General features: G+C 62.0%; 1 protein-coding gene across 1 annotated transcript; it reads left to right on the top strand.

The window, feature by feature from the left end:
- The first annotated feature begins 1,965 nt into the window (after positions 1 to 1,965).
- Positions 1,966 to 17,272, top strand: GIT1 (GIT ArfGAP 1). Its single transcript, XM_026517757.4, has 20 exons — positions 1,966 to 2,154; positions 7,757 to 7,890; positions 8,327 to 8,439; positions 8,550 to 8,655; positions 9,173 to 9,390; positions 9,476 to 9,570; positions 9,907 to 9,949; positions 11,931 to 11,979; positions 12,418 to 12,490; positions 13,101 to 13,198; positions 13,576 to 13,687; positions 13,820 to 13,953; positions 14,107 to 14,259; positions 14,386 to 14,616; positions 14,707 to 14,760; positions 14,929 to 15,015; positions 15,137 to 15,210; positions 15,315 to 15,497; positions 15,622 to 15,685; positions 15,841 to 17,272. Exons 1-20 carry the CDS (start codon positions 2,103 to 2,105, stop codon positions 16,051 to 16,053), a joined length of 2,286 nt encoding a protein of 761 aa, XP_026373542.1. The 5' UTR covers positions 1,966 to 2,102; the 3' UTR covers positions 16,054 to 17,272.
- Positions 17,273 to 17,418: the final 146 nt, after the last annotated feature.

Here is a 17,418-nt window from a genome sequence, read left to right as displayed (position 1 = left end):
CCCAGGTAGTCCCCAGGCCAGCCAGGAGGTGGAGCTGGCGGGCGGGAGGGGGCAACGGGGTGAATCATCCTGCTGAAGTGTTGGAGCTCTGGGAGGGGGGGAGCTCAGCCTGGATGGGGGGACCTGTGCCCTTAGCAGCCGGGCCTCTTTGCCAGCCGGCCCTAGACCAAACCCAGGTCGCTTTTCCTCCGGTCTGCGCGCTCCAGCTGCCACGTGCTCGAGACGCGCCCACACAGCCGAGAAACAAAGACAGCCAAGCGATGGGGCTGCCAGTAGCCGCCTCGACATTTAATAAATGAAATTCCATAGCTGGGGGTCGATCGGGGGTGAACGGGCGGCCCCCGCTGGTGGGCTGTGCCCCCGGAAGAGCGGCCAGGCCGCTCCTTTTCGTTGCCCAGCCTGGGGCCACCAAGCCCACAGAGTAACTCCTTGGTGCGGGTGCAGCACGGTGCGGCAGGTGGTGCTCCCCCCGCCGCCGCCGCCCCCCACCCCCATCGCGAGGTATCTTTGCTCGCAGAAGCCCCGCCAGCCGAGAGGCTGGCTGTGGGGGGAGGGGAGGCCTGCAAAAAGATTTTTCTTAAAGGTGCGATTATAAATATACCCCGTGGATCGCGATTTCAAACAAACTTGTCAATCTGGGCTGCAGCAAAAGGCGATGGAGGCAGCTTTGCTTGTATTTCGGGCGGTGTGACTCATGAGCACTACTTGTCTCCCCCAGGGAAGCAGCCTGCCCACCCACAAGTCACTGCTGCTCTGGCACCGCTGGGATAAAATCGACCAACTCCCAAACCCCTGCCCAAGGAGTCCCCTCCGCCCCCCTTGCTACTGAGGACTCCCTGCCCCTTGGGAATCTTTCCTTAATTCTGTCACCAATGACCTGGCCCCCAGGCCTGGTCCTGGCCACCCCTGCCCTCTCCCCACAAGCAAAGTGCTCTGGCATTTTGCTGCTGCAGGGATGGGGGCTGGGTGCACGCGGGGCACACGTGTATGTGGGAGCATGCTCAGTGCAGGGGTGCACCCACGTGCGGCCTGCGCCTCCGCTTCCTGTCCCCCCACCTACGCCGTCTCCGTGTGAAGTCTAGGAAGAAAGGCCACCACAAGAAAAGGTCCCTGTATGCTCTATGGACACACAACCCTGCGGTGGCCCAGAAACCCCGTGGAAGTGTACAAGACGAGTGCAGAGTGGGTGTTACTGCACACAGGCGCAGTGGTCACTCCTCGGGAGGTCTTTAAAAACTGCCCAGATTCCTTCCCCTCGGGATGGAAGCACGGATGAGGTATAGATGTATTTTTAGCTGGGAGGCAGGGGAACACCTGGGCGTCCATATTGTTGGCGTTGTGCGGGATCAGCAAGGGTGTGACCGCACGCACACCTGGACACACAGATGTGGATACACTGGGGACCAGGTCGCACACCTCACCTCAGCCAGACATAGCCGGGTACCCCAAACCACAGCCCTTTGACGAGGAAGGGGGCCTGGGCTTCCAGCTCCTTACTCTCTTCCCTGTTCCCCAAGGGTCACTGTCCCCAGACCTGAGGCCCCTGGGCTACCCTCCACCTGGAAAGCGAAGGGGATGGAGCTGTGAGGGTAACTCACACTGCCGCGGGGCCGGGGAGTGCGGGAGCGGAGGCCAGGGCCGCAGGCGACGCCGCCCTCTCGGGCCTGCCTAGCTGCGGCCGCGGCCCCTTTAAGCGTCCCCGCCCCCTCCCGCCCGCGCTCCCGGCTTCCTTTCTCCGGGAGGCGCGGCCCGCAGGGCCGGGCGGCTGGGCGGGTGTGCAGGCTGCCCCTCCCCCGGTGGGCAGGGCCTGCGCCGCTTCCTGCAGGAGCGGCCCGGAGCCGCGCAGGGGGCGGAGAGAGCGAGCGGCGAGCGGCGGCGGGGCGGCGCGGGGCGGCGCGGGGCGGAGGGCGCCGGAGGGCGAGCGGGCAGGCGGGCACGGCAGGTTCCGGGCCAGCCCCGGGGGCGGACGGTTGGCCGGGCGCGCGGAGCCTAGCCGGGGCCTTGCCGGAGCCGGGCCGGGCAGCAGGGGCCGCCGCCGCCCGGGCCCGCCGCCCGCGCCCCCCACGCTGGCCCAGAGGGCTGCGGCCGCGTCGCCGCTGAGGATGTCCCGGAAGGGGCCGCGGGCGGAGGTGTGTGCGGACTGCAGCGCCCCGGGTAAGCGGGGCCTGGCCGGGGGCGGGACCGCGCAGCGAGGCCGCCGGGCGGGCGCCGGGGCCTGGCGGGAGCGCCGTGCGGGGCCGGAGGGCGGGGCGGGGCTGGGGGCTGCGGCCTCCGGCCTCGGCCCCCGCCCGGGCCACTGCGGAGCCGCGTCCTTGGCGGGAGGGCCGGCTGGGGGGCCCCGGTTCCCTCGCGTCCGTGGACGAGCGAGGAAGGACATTCCCGGCGCCACCTCCCACCCCTCAGTCTGAGGGAGGCAGGCAGCTAGCTGCCCCCCCCCTTCTTTCTATCTCTGTATCCCAGCGGAAGCGCCAGCCTGGGGTGGCAGCAGGGCTGTGGCGGAGGCCAGCAAGGTTTAGGAGGTGGGGGCGAATGTGGTTTTGTGTCATCTCAGTGCCACCCCCGCGTCTTGCACCTGCTGCTCGCATGGTCTGCGCGCCCGCTGAGGTGGCGGAGGTCAAGGGGCAGAGAGCTGGGCAGATGGGCCAGGGGAGGCCTGGATAGCGTTTTCTTGTGAGCAGATGAAGGGGTAGCTGCTCCTACGTCTCGCTACCCCTGGTTCCCAAGGCCGGGGCTCCTTGCGGGGCCTAGTGTTGAGGGCCAGTTCAGCTTGGGCATCTTCCTCTGAGGCATCCCCAGGCTGCCTGGTGATTGGGAGCAACTAGACTCAGTTATTGCTGTGCCCCAGGAAGGCCTGTTTGGGAAGCTGGGCTGAGCTTTGTCCCAGCTTGGGCACAGACCCCTCCTAGCCCCATAGCCCAGCCTGGCCAGAAATGGGTAGGGAGCAGTACCCTGGGGTGCCTAGATTCCCAGGATCGGGCTGGCTTCCCGGCCTGCCTCCTGGCTGTATTTACTGTGGTGTTTGCCTTCTTCCCAGCACAGTCAGGTCCAGGCTGATGTGAACCCCCCTGAACTGCTGAGGAAGTGAGGAGCAGTGACCTGGGAGGCTGCTACCTTCTGATGTGGGAGGACACTGCCAGTGAGGGGCTCAGCAGCTGGCCTAGGGAAGGAAGCCCTGGCTCTTGTCCGTTCTCTTTTTTAAAAAGGAGCTATCTCCCTGGGAGACCTCTGGGCAGGCTCAGGGTGTCTGTGAACTCCAGGGGGACTGAAGGCTCAATTAAGTGTGAGAGTGTGAAGTGCTGTTCCGTGGGCCCATAACTTCCAGCCACCCTTTGGACGGGCCCAAGACCCCAACAGTTTGAGAACCACAGATACTCTGGTGGTTCTGATGGCTCCAAGCTAGTGTTGGGTAACTGTGGATGCCTGGCACAGGCAGGGTACTCTGTGAGTGGTTGTGACCCTGGGACTCCTCTCAGGGCGTGTCATGGTCTGGAAGGGCCCTGAAGAAGATATCAGGGCTGATGTATCCTTACCCTAATGAGCCAGAAATTATGATCCCCCCCCCACATGCAGGTCTGGGGGTGGAAGGGCTAAGAGCTTGCCTTCTCTGTCTGTCCCAGGCTGTTCTGTACCTCTGGGGCAGGCGTAGCATGGGGGGGAGGGGGAGGGTCCGGAAGGACTGGGAAGAAGGGTGCTTAGCAGACACTCATGCTATCCACTCAGTCTGACCCATGGCAAGACTTTCCTTACTTTGGGCCTCAGTTTCCTCGATTGTGAGGCAAAGAAGTTGGAGTAGAAATGGTTTTTGAAGACCATCCCGTCTTCAAGTCTGTGCTTCTGATTCTCAGCTAAAGGGGCATGGAGCAGAATCAGCAAGGCAGTTGCGCGCTCTCCACTGCATTGGACTATTTGAAGCCTCTGGATGCTGAATGGGTTCAGGGAGGAGTGGTGTATATCTGATGTCTGGACTGCTCGGTTCCTGTCTGCAGTCATTGTCCCGTGGAGGCATTTGTGCGCCGGGTACCTGCTTTGCCCCTGATCCAGGACACGGGTCAGGAAGAGGCAGGGGTGAGGGTGGTGAGGTAGGCAGGGTGCTGACAGAGTCTTACACGTCACCCTGCCCCAGCATCTGGCATGGTGTCTGGCACGTGGCAGGCACTCCCTGAGTGTTTGGATGCTTGTCAGGACCCCAGCTGGCTACTTGGGGCTACCCCATTCCCCCACCGTGTGATGCGAGAAGTGGCATTCTCGGCGTGGGAACTGGAGCAGCCCAGGGACGAGGCCTGAGGATTGTCAACAGTTGGGACCGCATGGGCATATGCCTCCTATGCAGTCATAGGCTTCTCTCTCTGAAGGGGCTTCCAGCCCTAGGAGTGGCGGTTTGTGGTTGGTTAAGTTGGGGAGGCCATAAAGGTGAAAGTCGAGGTACAGGCTGATGCCGGAGGTCCTCGTCCTCCCTCTGTTTCCAGGCCTGGGCATACAGGTGACAGGTGTGTTTCGTTAGGTGGCTGGACGTGCCGTGGCTGCAGTGGCAGCAGGGCCTCCTCGTCAGGCGCCGTACACGGAGTCCAAGGGAGGGGCAGGAGTCAAGGAACCCTGGAGAATGTGTTCTCCCCCCGTCCTTCCCCCTCCACTCGCTCTGCCGCACAGTCCTGGCTCAGCCCAAGGGCCTGCTCCCGTGGGTCTCCATCTCAACCTTTGCACTGCAGCGCAGGTCCTGGGAGTGAAGACCTCAGGGTGCCTCTCCTATAGTGAGCAAGGATGGCTGCTGGCTAGGAACATTTGGAAACCTGCAGGCCCTTTTGTCTCTTTGTAATGCAGATTGTGGGGTGGGGTGAATGGGGGGCTTTCTTCCTCTTTTATTGGGTTTAACTTACATACCGCAAAGTTCCTGCACCTCACTGTTTAGCCTGATGAGTTTGACGGTCTGTATACCCGTGTAACCACCACTCCAGTCAAGAGGTAGAGCGTTTCTATCGCTCTGTGGGCCTTTCTTCTCCCTCCCAGTCAACAGCCCCCAAAGGTAACCACCATCCTGACCTTTATCCCCATGGATTATTCTTGCCTGCTTTCAAGATGGTGGGCTTCTCCCTCTTCTCTAGTGAGGCTCTGCTCAGGAGACCCCGGCCTTTATAGCAGGCTTACTGCCCCTAGAGGCCGGTAATGGCTTTGGATGGTGACATGAATTCACTTTAGGCGAGGCCTCCATGGTTGACGTTACCCCAGGATCCCTTCTACCACTTGCCCACGTATACCAGACCCCCAGCCCGAGGCAGAAGCCCAGGGGCAAGGTTGGCAGGGTGCAGAGAAGGTCAGCACATCTCCTAAACCTTCTGTTCTCCAGGGGCGCCTGGCTAGCTCCATCCGTAGAACTTACGACACTTGCTGTCGAGAGTTCAAGCCCCACACTGGGCCGTTGGGCATGAAGTGTACTCAAAACAAAACAAAACACCTTATGTCCCTGTCCTCTCTATCCCAGCTTTGATCTAGGGAGCTCTTGGGGGCAAGGGTCCCTTAACCTTAAACTACAGTAGTCATTTGACTTACAGAAACCCTTCCGGCCTGAGGAACTGGCCTCAGTGGGGCTTAGGGCCTCCGTCCTGGGTGGGCCCAAGGCCCCTGGGTGTATAAGAAGTAGGTAGCGGGGTTAGGGTGGACTTTTCATCTGTGTAATCAAGAACCAAGCTGGCACGGTGTGCCCCAGGCCAGGACAGTGTCTCCTGCTCAACCTTCCTATTTCAGGTCACCGTTGAGGCGAGGTAGGACCCCTCCCCCAGGCTGGGAGAATACCGAGCAAAGCCTGGGACCCTAATCCCCAAATCCTGATCTCTTGGTCACTGCCATATTCAGAGGCTCACCATGTCTGGCCCGCTCTGGATATCTGTGCAGTCCTCTCAGGCCTGGCTTCTCCGGTAGGACCGTGGGCCTGGGGTGGAGGCCTCAGAGCGGCCCATTTATGATCCCGGCCTGGGCGGCTCCCCACTTACAGGAAACCCCACCGTTTCAACAAGAGGAATTTAGGCTGCGTCATTTCCAGCTTCCTGCTTGAGCTGCCAGAGGTGGTGCGGGCAGACCCCTCAACCAGTGGTGCTTGGGAGTGGGGGGAGGGAGCTTTCCATGTGCCTCACTGGGGTCCCTCCCTGTTTGAGTAAAGCCAATAGAATGTCCTAGGGCTCCCCCTCTTGGCACAGGCAGTGGGTCTCTTCCTCATGGGCCCCTGGAATCAAGTCCCAGCAAGGTGTATGGCAGGCAGCTCATTGCCCTGTTTTTTGGGGGGGGAATGCCTAAAGAAGCCCAGACCCAAAGAACTGAACCCCCTCCTTCGCTTCTTGTTTCTTCCTGTTCCCACAGAGGGGATACTTGCTGTAGGCAGAACTCAGGCTGCACCCTGACTCAGTCTCCTTACAATTCTGGGAACTTCTATGGAAGTCCTTGAAGGAAAGAGTCTGAGAATCGCCTTCTGGTTGGAGAGGCTCTCATTACCCCAAGCCTGTCCCTCCCTTGGGGGGCCCACTTCTGGACTCCCTGAGCACTGCCAGGCAAGGCAGAGAGCCAGTCCCCCACTCATCACTCCCCTCCCCCAAGACAGGGCTTCCTGAGACTGGGGCGGGGGGCCTGGGAAGAGCACAGTGTCCTGGGAGAGAGGCTCCCTGCCCCCACTCTCTGGAGGCACACAATGGCTGCTTTCTCCCCCATGACCTTTCCAGAGCCTGAGCTGTATACAGCTGTCTCCTCCCCCTCTCCCAAGGGGCCCTGGATGGGTGAATCTCCCCTGCCCTTGAGAAGGATCCCAGGAGCTCCCACCCTGTCCCGGCCCCTCCTTCTTGTCTCCAAAGTTTGCTTCTCCCCAGGGGTGGAGAGTGGCTTCCAGGGCCCTTGCCCACGTGGGGCTTCCCCCTTAGGGGCAAGAGCAGAGGGAGAGCAGTGGGTATGAACATGGCCTGTGTCCGGCATCTCATTGCCTGGGTGTGCGTCCCAGCATTCCCGCTCCTTAGCTGTGCGACCTTGAGCAAGCCCTCTAACCCATCTGAGCCACTGTTGCTCATTGGTAAAGCAAGGAGAGCGTTTCCTGCCTTGCCTGACACGTGCGAGAGACGTCGTGCGTGCGGGTCCAGCTTGTACACAGCGGGTATCCAGCGTTAGTTCCTTTGCCCTCTCCAGCCCTATTTAAGAGGGGCTTCAGCTCAGCCCATCAGTGATGATGGCAGGAGGCTCAGCATGAAAAGGCCTCTTCCCTGCCAAGATGAGGGCAGAGGCAGGACCCCGTGGAAGGGTGCGATGGGTCAGGCCGGTGGGCCCTTGGGTCCCACAGAAGCCTGGGAGCAGGAGGGATGTGGCACTGCCCCGATGCAGGAAGAGTGCGAGGGCTGTCTGGCAGGTAACAGCAGTGTCATATCCCCGTGGGGACTCCTGCCTCCTTGGGGAAGGGCTGGGCTGGCTGTCTTGTTCCCTGGGAAAGGCTGCAGGACAGGAAGATGTGCCCACTGAGTCGGCCCTGGGGACCACCCTCCCACCCCCCAGACAGGCAGAGATGCGTAGGAAGAGGCACAGCTGTCAGTCACCTGCTGTGTGCCTTTGGGGAAATCCCTCCTACCCCGTGGCTCAGCTTCCTCATCGGTACCTGTGTGTCTCTTCCCAGCTCCTGGGGCTTCGGGCGGCTGAGGGAGGGAAGGGGGCAGCATAGCGCGGGCCCAGAGCAGGTGCCCGGGAGACTCTGCCCCTGCTCTGGCCTCGGCCGACCCTCGCTCCCTCCCGGCAGACCCCGGCTGGGCCTCCATCAGCAGGGGCGTGCTGGTGTGTGACGAGTGCTGCAGCGTGCACCGGAGCCTGGGCCGCCACATCTCCATCGTCAAGCACCTGCGCCACAGCGCCTGGCCTCCCACGCTGCTGCAGGTACGGCCGGCGCGGGTCCTGCACACTGCCCCCTCCCCCGCACGCATACCGCTCTGGATCTGGCAGCTTCCAGGGGCAGCACCCCGCCCTGACCCTTTCCACCCGTTCTGCTTGCCGTGCAGACAGGAGGCTTCTAAGACTGGGGTCTTCCAGACCTGGGCCCTCTCCCCAGCTTGGCCACTTACTAGCTTGGCCACATAGCATCAAGCAGGCCGCTTAACTTCTCTGAGCCTTGGCACACTTGCCGTGCGGCCTGAAGTACCACACGGGACCCGTGTGCTCGGGCGGCCCGACTGGGTGGCGGTGTGATGGCGGCAGGGACACGGCAGGCCCCACGGTCCTGTTTCCAGCCACGCCGGCTGTGGCCAGCGCGTGGAGGTGTTCCCCCCATAGCCAGTGCGCAGCGGGCCCTCGGACTTGGCACCTCTTCCTGCAGATGGTGCACACACTCGCCAGCAACGGGGCCAACTCCATCTGGGAGCACTCCCTGCTGGACCCCGCGCAAGTGCAGAGCGGCCGGCGCAAGGCCAGCCCCCAAGACAAAGTCCAGTGAGTTGGGCTGGAGGGGTGGTGGCAGGGACGGCATGGCCTGGGACGCGGATCCGAGAGGTGGCCGGGTGACCGGCCTCTCCCACTCTCCTCCCCACTGCCCTACCCAGCCCCATCAAGTCAGAGTTCATCAGGGCCAAGTACCAGATGCTGGCGTTTGTGCACAAGCTTCCTTGCCGGGACGATGACGGGGTCACTGCCAAAGACCTCAGCAAGGTTGGAGGGGCCCCGTGGGGGATGGGTGGGCCTCCTCTCTTGTCACCCACGACACCCTGAGGGCCTCTCCTTCGTCACCACCGAGCCCTAGGCGCCAGAGGCGTTCAGGTCAGGCAAGAGTAGTGGGCACAGCAGGGGAACGAGATTGCGTGGTCAGGCAGCACGTGGCCACGGCCCCTCAGCTCCTCCGTGGACACCGCGGGGCTAAAATCCCCCAGCTGCCATTCAAAAGCTGGGAGAACTTGGGGCTGTTTCTTAGCCACTCAGAGCCTCAGTTTCCTGCTCTGTAAAATGGGAAAGAAATAACAGCATCTCCCTCATAGACAACCTCTGTCTCAAGCAGAGGTCACGGCACAGGTGGATGGTGACTGATAGCAGGAAGTCCTCTGTCCTTCCTGACAGCCCTACTCCAGCTGGGCCCCTGGAGCTGGTAGGGGCCCCAGCAGCTGCCTAACTCGGTGCAGCTTGAGGGGGGGGGGCTCACACACACAGTTGTCGCCCACTCTGCTCCTTGCAGCAATTGCACTCGAGCGTGCGGACGGGCAACTTGGAGACGTGTCTGCGCCTGCTGTCCCTGGGTGCCCAGGCCAACTTCTTCCATCCAGAGAAGGGCACCACACCTCTGCATGTGGCTGCCAAGGCGGGGCAGACACTGCAGGCTGAGCTGCTTGTAGTGTATGGGGCTGACCCTGGCTCCCCTGATGTCAATGGCCGCACACCCATTGACTACGCCAGGTGAGGGTCGGATGATGGGTGAGGCTTGGACGGGTGGGGGTGGTAGACTGCTGCTGCAGGGCTGAGGCATGCCCCCTCCCCACAGGCAGGCGGGGCACCATGAGCTGGCGGAAAGGCTAGTCGAGTGCCAGTATGAGCTCACTGACCGGTTGGCCTTCTATCTCTGTGGACGCAAGCCGGGTGAGCGGAGCTCGGGGCAGGTCTGGCTGGGCCAGGCAGGTGGGACCCAGACACACCCCAGCAGCAGGTGCCATGGTGACAAAGCCGGCTGGGGAACAGTGTTGCTAGGCAACTGGCTCCTGTGAAATTGATGCAGGCTCTTGGCTACAGCACACTGGGATAGGGAGTGGGGGTGGGCCTAACTTCAGTCAGCGACCAGGGCTCTTGGGGGTGGCCTGCCCTCCTCCCTGTCCCCTGACACTTCTGGGTGCCAAGCCCTGCTCATGGCAGTGAGGTGGGCTCCCAGCTGCTAAGGCCACCCCGCACCAGTGACTTGGCATTTTTATTTTTGTTCAGATCACAAGAATGGGCATTACATCATCCCACAGATGGCTGACAGGTGAGTGCCCACCTGATGCCCCTTCCCAGAGGCTGTCGGATGTCATGTGGGTGCCTGAGCCCCAGAGCCTCCACCCGTCCCTCTCCCCAGGCTTTTAGGGTCCCTCACCCTCGGGGGGGCTGGCAGTACAAGCATTTCTGTCCCGTCCTCACTCCCCGATGCCGGGCCCCAGGGCGGGTGAGAATGTCAGCTCAGCACGTGGCCTGAGCCCCATGGCTCCCCCACGCAGGCTTGAGTACCAGAAGCACCTGCCCTGGGAGTGTGGGTTGCTGGCTTCTGTTTCCAGTGGCACTCACCCCACTGTAAAATCTTTAGACAAACCTCCGCTCTTCCGTGAAAAGATGGTGGGCTCCAGGGATTTGGCTAACTTCGGGCCTACTGACCAGGCCTCTGTGGTGTGCTCAGAAGTTGTGCCGTGGCGGGGGGGCAGGGCACAGCACAATGGAGGCGGTTCCGCCTCTGATCTGAAAAGCCTCGGGCGCCTAGGCTGTGGCTGGCACTCGCTCAGCTCACAAGATGGATGCTGGCGCCACCTGGCGGCCGCCTTGGATGGCCAAGCCTTGCCAAGCTTTGCCTGCTGGCCTGGATCTCCGAGAGAGGAGGCTCCCTCCCTCTCCAGTGGCCAGTGTGGGCAGACAGGGATGGCCCCTTGGATCCTTGAACCCAGACCTACTCTGTTCTGAGACGCCGAGACTCCCTCCTACTTCTCTGGTCTTATTCTGCCTGGCGTGTGTACCTGCGTGCATGGCTGGTGTGTGTGTTCCAAACACGTCTGGGCGTGTACTCAGTGAGATGGTAACTGAGCACCTTCCCTGCGCCAGCGACTGTTCTCGGCCCCGAGGCACAGGTGACTGAGGCACAGGTGACTCAGACACGATCTCTGCCCTGAAGGAGCCTGCAGTCTAGAGAGGGACGCAGCCTAGTCAGACAGCTGTAGTTCGGTGTGGGGAGGGGGCGCTGCGCGAGAGATGGTAGAAAGGGGTAGAAAGGAGCAGTGCCATGCGGGAGCTGCAGGCAGCCTTTGCAGCCGGAGCACAGAGAAAAGAGCAGGGAGTCCCAGGAGCAGGACCGGAATAGAAACAGGCGAGAGAATGGCCAATCCTGTGAGCCCCGCAAGGGTAGAGGGGTTCCAAGCACTGATGTGTGGAGTCAGCCGTGCCACTTACTGGCTGTTTGAGTTCCTGCAGGCTGCTTAACCGCTCTGAGTCTGAGTTACCTCGTGGAAACGAGGGCAACAGTGCCTACCTTTTCTGGGCTGTTGAGAGGATTAAGTAAGATAACGCATGCCAAGCACGTAGCGTATTTTTTAAGTGAGCTTGTTGTTGGAGTACAGCTGAAGTATGCCATACGTCTCTTTTGTCACTGAGTTGGTTTTGAGGCCGGGGGTGGTGTGGCCCGATGTGTCGGAAAGATCGCCTGGGCCGTTCGCTGGGAACAGGGATTGTAGGGGCGAGCCCAGAAGCGGGAAGATGGACGAAGAAACTGATGCAAAGGCCCCGGGGAAGAGGGACTGATGGCAGAACCTGGGGAAAGCTCCCCCGGGGCTTGAGGGTGAGGGCATTTCTGGGGACCCCCGAGAGCAGACGCTGGTGCTGGGTGAGTGGGGCTCAGAGGGAGAGAGCAAGCTGGTGTAGGAGCAGGGTGGGAGGGAGATGAGTTCCGTCGTGTGCGCGGAGCCGGGTGTGGGCTTGCCATGGGCAGACGTGCGCTGCCCTGCTCCTGGGTAATCGCTGCCTCTGTCCTGTTCTTTCCTCTGCTGCCTCTCTCTGGACTTAGATCTCGGCAAAAGTGCATGTCTCAGAGGTATATGGTGCCTGCCCTGGGAGCAGGCTCTGGAGGTTGGGGCAGGGGGCCGGGGGAAGGCTTGGTGTGCGGCATCTGGGATGTTGTCTTCCCGGGATCCCTGCATGTTCGGGATCACAGGCGGGGGCCTGGCCACCTCTCATGTCTGCCCATTCCCGTCTCCCTCCTCCGTCCACAGCCTAGACCTGTCCGAGTTGGCCAAAGCCGCCAAGAAGAAGCTGCAGGCGGTGAGTCCGCTTGGACAGGCTCTAATACTTGGAGCTGTCCCCATCTCTGACCCTCAACCCCTGCCATCGCTCCCCCTTCCTCTGACCTGGTACCCTTTTCTAAGTCTTGGACCTGCCCCTCACTGTAGCCTTCCTGGCTCCCTTCCCCCACTTCCCTGCCTTTTGTCTCTGACTCTGACTCTGCAGGCCCCGGAGCCCTAGCTCCGCCTCTGACCTACCAGGGCACTAACTGTCTGCTCTGGCCTCCCTCTGTCCTCTCCCACTGTGGCGCTGGACAGAGAGACCTCTGCCCCAGTTTCCAGGGCTGAGACTGGGGGCTGGGCAGCGCACGGGACACAAGCCATTTCCCACCTCTTATGGCTTCCTGCTTGAGCTGGCCTTGTCAGCACTGGGGACCAATGGATCTGACAAAGCCTGGCTCCCCCTCTTTGCCTCTAGCTCAGCAACCGGCTTTTTGAGGAACTTGCCATGGATGTGTATGACGAGGTGGATAGAAGAGAGAATGACGCCGGTGAGCCCGGAGGGCATCTGAGGTCATGGGCGGATGCGATGAGGGTACCTGCCCACCTGCCGGGGAAGGTCTGGGACCTGCTGTGGCTCTCCGGTCCTTTGGCGGGGACCGAGAGGGGGTGCCTGGGGTTGGTCCGCTCAGCAGGTCTGCGGACCAGCCCCTGCTGGCTGTGAGCGGCCTGGGCAGTGTCCCCGGCAAGGCGGAGCGTGCTGAGCTGGAGGCAGCCAGCCTGTTCCTCCGCCCCACCCCTGCGCTGGTGCTCATCTCTGCTCTGGCTGCCTCCCACTTTGGCTCACTCCCCAGTCCCACTCCGCCCCCCTACATCACTCCTTCCTGGCCACAGCCAGATTCCAGCCCAAACTCTGGGCTGGGCCTGGCAAGGAGTCGCCTCGTTCTGTTCGTCATCGGCCTAGACGGCCTAGCCGGGCTCGCCCAGCCCTGCCCTGCCCTGCCCCAGCCTTGCTTCCGTTGTCTGAAGACCACCCCTGTTTGGAACACCAGCCCTTGGTGGGCGTGGGGAGGAGCGAGGAAGGCTGCGCTCAGCACCTCCCCACCTCCGCCCGGTGGGCCCCGGCCACCGGGACGATTGCTCCCTTCCCCTCCCCCACAGTGTGGCTGGCTACCCAGAACCACAGCACCCTGGTTACGGAGCGCAGTGCTGTGCCCTTCCTGCCTGTGAACCCCGAGTACTCAGCCACACGGAATCAGGTGAGGGGGCTGGATGGGGGGCCTGGGGCGGTCTCCTGCCCTCCAGGGGTCGCCAGCTCTGTGAGCGCTGCCCTTCCTCCACGGCTGCCGTCTGGCCTGCTCTTCTCCCCCGGCCCCGGCCTCCCCCAGGGCTGTGCTGGCGCTGGGATGTGGGACTGGGGAAGAGGCTGGGTTTTTTGAGGACTTGCTGAGCAGCGTCTGGGGGATCCCAGCCTCTTCTCGAGAGCTCCCCTAGGCACCCAGAATCTGTCACCCCTGACCCCCTGCTCTGGCCATGAGCCGGGTAACATGGGCGTCCCTCGCAGCTTTGTTCCCACCACCCGTCTCTCAGCTGTAACGGGGCCCATCATGCCAGCCCGGTTCTTTCTGCCTTGTAGGGGCGGCAGAAGTTGGCCCGCTTTAATGCCCGAGAGTTTGCCACCCTGATCATAGACATTCTCAGCGAGGCCAAGCGGAGGCAGCAGGGCAAGAGCCTGAGCAGCCCCACAGGTGGGAAGGGCGTGGAGAGGGCTGCGGGCAGTGGGCACTTCTCTGGAATATTCTCTTTCATGGCTCCTTTCTGGGGTGGCATGATAGAAGGGTTGTGTGGCTGAATCCTAAGTGGCAGGACTGTGTCCTCAGACAACCTCGAGCTCTCTGCGCGGAGCCAGAGTGACCTCGACGACCAACACGACTACGACAGTGTGGCCTCGGACGAGGACACGGACCAGGAACCCCTGCGCAGCGCTGGTGCCACTAGGAACAACCGTGCCCGGGTCTGAGCACTGCCCCAGCCCGGGCCTCCGGCTCTATCCCCTCATAGCCCGGGGCTCCGGGGACAAGTGGGCTGGTTACGGTCTTGGGAAGAGCCTTCTGTGGGCGTTCCCCCCTGCCCCTGATGGCTGACTGGCCTCTGCCTCACTCTGCAGAGCATGGACTCCTCAGACCTGTCCGACGGGGCCGTGACCCTGCAGGAGTACCTGGAACTGAAGAAGGCTCTGGCCGCCTCCGAGGCAAAGGTGCAGCAGCTCCTGAAGGTCAACAGCAGCCTGAGCGACGAGCTCCGGAGGCTGCAGAGGGAGGTAAGGGCGGCAGCGCTGGCGCGAGCGGGGGCTTCCAGCATCCGGGCCGGGGAGGGTCCCCTGCTCCCGGAGGTGGGGGTGCTGCCCGGAGCCTCTGGAGGTTCTGAGACCTCCGTGCGCTCTCAGATCCACAAGCTGCAGGCAGAGAACTTGCAGATCCGGCAGCCTCCGGGGCCAGTGCCCACAGCCCCGCCGCCCAGCGAGCGGGCGGAGCCTACGTCGATGGGGCCCGGCGGGAGTGCCCACCGCAGGGACCGCCAGGCCTTCTCCATGTATGAGCCAGGCTCCGCCCTGAAGCCCTTTGGGGGCCCACCTGGGGACGAGCTCACCACCCGGCTCCAGCCTTTCCACAGCACTGTGAGTTGCCCGTGGGTGTCAAGGACTGGGGGAGACCAAGGGTTGGAGCTGCTGTGGGCCCTCCCTGATGCCTGCTGTGCCATCCCCCAGGAGCTGGAGGACGACGCCATCTATTCCGTACATGTCCCTGCTGGCCTTTACCGGGTAAGCAGGGCCTGGGGAAAGTGGGCCCATGTCTGTACATCGGTTCTGAGCCCCAGTGGGTGCCAGCTTTTGTGCTGGCTGCTGGGCACGGAGATGACCCTCGCTGCCGGGAAGCTGGAAGGCGGGTGGCAGGGAGGAAAAACTGACTCCAGCCCTCCTGGGTTTCAGATCCGGAAGGGGGTGTCGGCCTCCGCCGTGCCCTTCACTCCCTCCTCCCCACTCCTGTCCTGCTCCCAGGAAGGAAGCCGCCACACGGTAACGTTCCCATCCCCAGTGTCCAAGGGACATGCCGAACGAGATGTGTGCGTGGAAAGCGATGGGCTGTGTGGGTCTGTGGACGTGCACGTCACCTACTGCCCCTTCCCTGTTCCTCCAGAGCAAGCTTTCCCGCCACGGTAGCGGTGCCGACAGTGACTATGAGAACACGCAAAGTGGGGACCCACTGCTTGGGTGAGGCACCCCAGGGAAAAAGGCAGAGTGGGCTCTGGAGTGTCTGTGAGGGTGCAGGCAAGCGGTCTCACCACTGGAATGTCTCTTTCTAACCCCCACCCCAGACTGGAAGGGAAGAGGTTTCTTGAGCTGGGCAAGGAAGAAGACTTCCACCCAGAGTTGGAAAGCCTGGATGGAGACCTCGACCCTGGGCTTCCCAGCACGGAGGATGTCATCCTGAAGACGGAACAGGTCACCAAGAACATTCAGGAATTGTTGCGGGCTGCCCAAGAATTCAAGCATGACAGGTATGGGGGTGGGACACGAGGCTCATAGCAGCCCCTGGGTGTTGCGGAGGGGAAGCGGGGGAGGGGGCAGTGTTCCACTGTCCCTGCAAACCCTCCTAATTTTTACCCTCCCTTCCCCCCAAAGCTTTGTGCCCTGCTCAGAGAAGATCCATTTGGCTGTGACTGAGATGGCCTCTCTATTCCCAAAGGTACAGGGCTGGAAAGAAGAGCAGGACTGGGAGGGTCTCCGGGTGGGGCAGGTACAGGGAACGTGACCACTACCTGGGTGGAGAGGAGGACACACTGAGCCATGTTCGTGGCTCATGGTTTGAAGTCCAAGGCCCAACTCCCTCCCCCCTTCCAGAGGCCAGCCCTGGAGCCTGTGCGCAGCTCACTGCGGCTGCTCAATGCCAGCGCCTACCGGCTGCAGAGTGAATGCCGGAAGACCGTGCCCCCGGAGCCGGGTGCCCCTGTGGACTTCCAGCTGCTGACTCAGCAGGTGATCCAGTGCGCCTATGACATCGCCAAGGCTGCCAAGCAGCTGGTCACCATCACCACCCGAGAAAAGAAGCAGTGACCACTCTCCCTGCACCCTGACCTGCACCCTGGGACCTCACTGGCCACGGGAGCTGGGCCACTCCAGACACTAATCCCCACCCCAACAGATCCCCTGGCGCAAGTGCCCTTAGTGCTGCCACACTCCCCTGGCAGCCAGGCGCCCTGGTGCCCGCCCCCCTCAAGCCCCCAAGGATGGGGAGGTGGGGTGGCAGGAGCTTCTGTCCCCCACATTCCATGCACCTCCCCCTGTACATAGCATTCCCCTCCCCCAACCCTCCTTCTAGCGTGCAGGGGCCTGTAAGGCATCACTCCCAGCCCCTTGCCCTCTGGGGCACCCTTGACAAAGGGTCGGGTGGGGACACTCCAAGTGGGGCCATTTCCCCTACAGGCACCCCACCCCCATGAGCCAGTTCAGCCCTATTGGGGGCTGAGCGGGGGCATCCCCTCCTTTGTACATAATCTCTGGATGTCCCTGCCCTGTAGCCACCAGCCCCCCTGCTGCTCTCCTTTAATGCCAAACGGCCCTTGCCTAGAGCACAGGCCCCAACCTGTGTTCCCAGGGTCCCTAGCAGCAAACACTGGAATATGTCTTTTTTTTTTTTTTTTCTTCTCTCTCTTCTCTTCCACTCCTTAATTTTAACATTGTGGTAACTGAGTGTCCCTGCGTGCCTGCGTGTGAGTGTGCGGGGCGGCAGTGCCGTTCCGGAGGCCTGGCCCATCTGGAGTTTTGTGAAGGGTGAGGGGACCAGAGCAGCAGGACCAGTGTTGGGGGTCAGCCCTCCTTCCCCATTCTTGGGGCCAGGGACTGCTGGTAACCAGCTGGGGTCCAACCTGTTGCCTCCTCTCATCTGTCCCCCCACTCATACCCCTTTCTCTAGGAACTTAACAACAAAAACCACTTCCCTGCATCTCTCCTCCCCCTCCCTTGTGGAGGGGGATATGCTGGCTGGGGCAGAGAACTGAGCACCTGAGCCTGGGGCTGGCTCCCCGGGGTCCCTGACTCAGCTGAGAGCCCCCTCCCCATAACCTCTGAGAGGCCAGCACCTGCCCTGCGGTATCTGGGTATCTGGAATCTGGGCTGCAGCCTGGGAAGGCTGGAGAGGCAGATGGCAGTGCCTACCAGCTCTCCTCCCTGTCCTGCCTCTGTCCCAGGGGCCAGGCTCTACCTGTGTGGTGGTGGGTGGGCTGTCAAGACGTGTGTCATGTACATTTGTATCAAAAATAAATAAGTGACCATGTGCTGTTGCTGATGTTTAGAGAATTTAGGGGGTTGGGGGGCACTGGGGACGTGGCAGAGAGACCAACCTGGCAAGAACATGAAGCAAATGAAGTCTCCAACTGCTCCGGACCTGGAACTCAGAATGAAAGCCCTTGTGTTCTAGAA

The sequence above is a fragment of the Ursus arctos genome, unplaced genomic scaffold, assembly GCF_023065955.2.
Source record: "Ursus arctos isolate Adak ecotype North America unplaced genomic scaffold, UrsArc2.0 scaffold_24, whole genome shotgun sequence".
NCBI classification, from domain to species: Eukaryota; Metazoa; Chordata; class Mammalia; order Carnivora; family Ursidae; genus Ursus; species Ursus arctos.
This window is presented reverse-complemented; position numbering and strand designations above follow the sequence as displayed.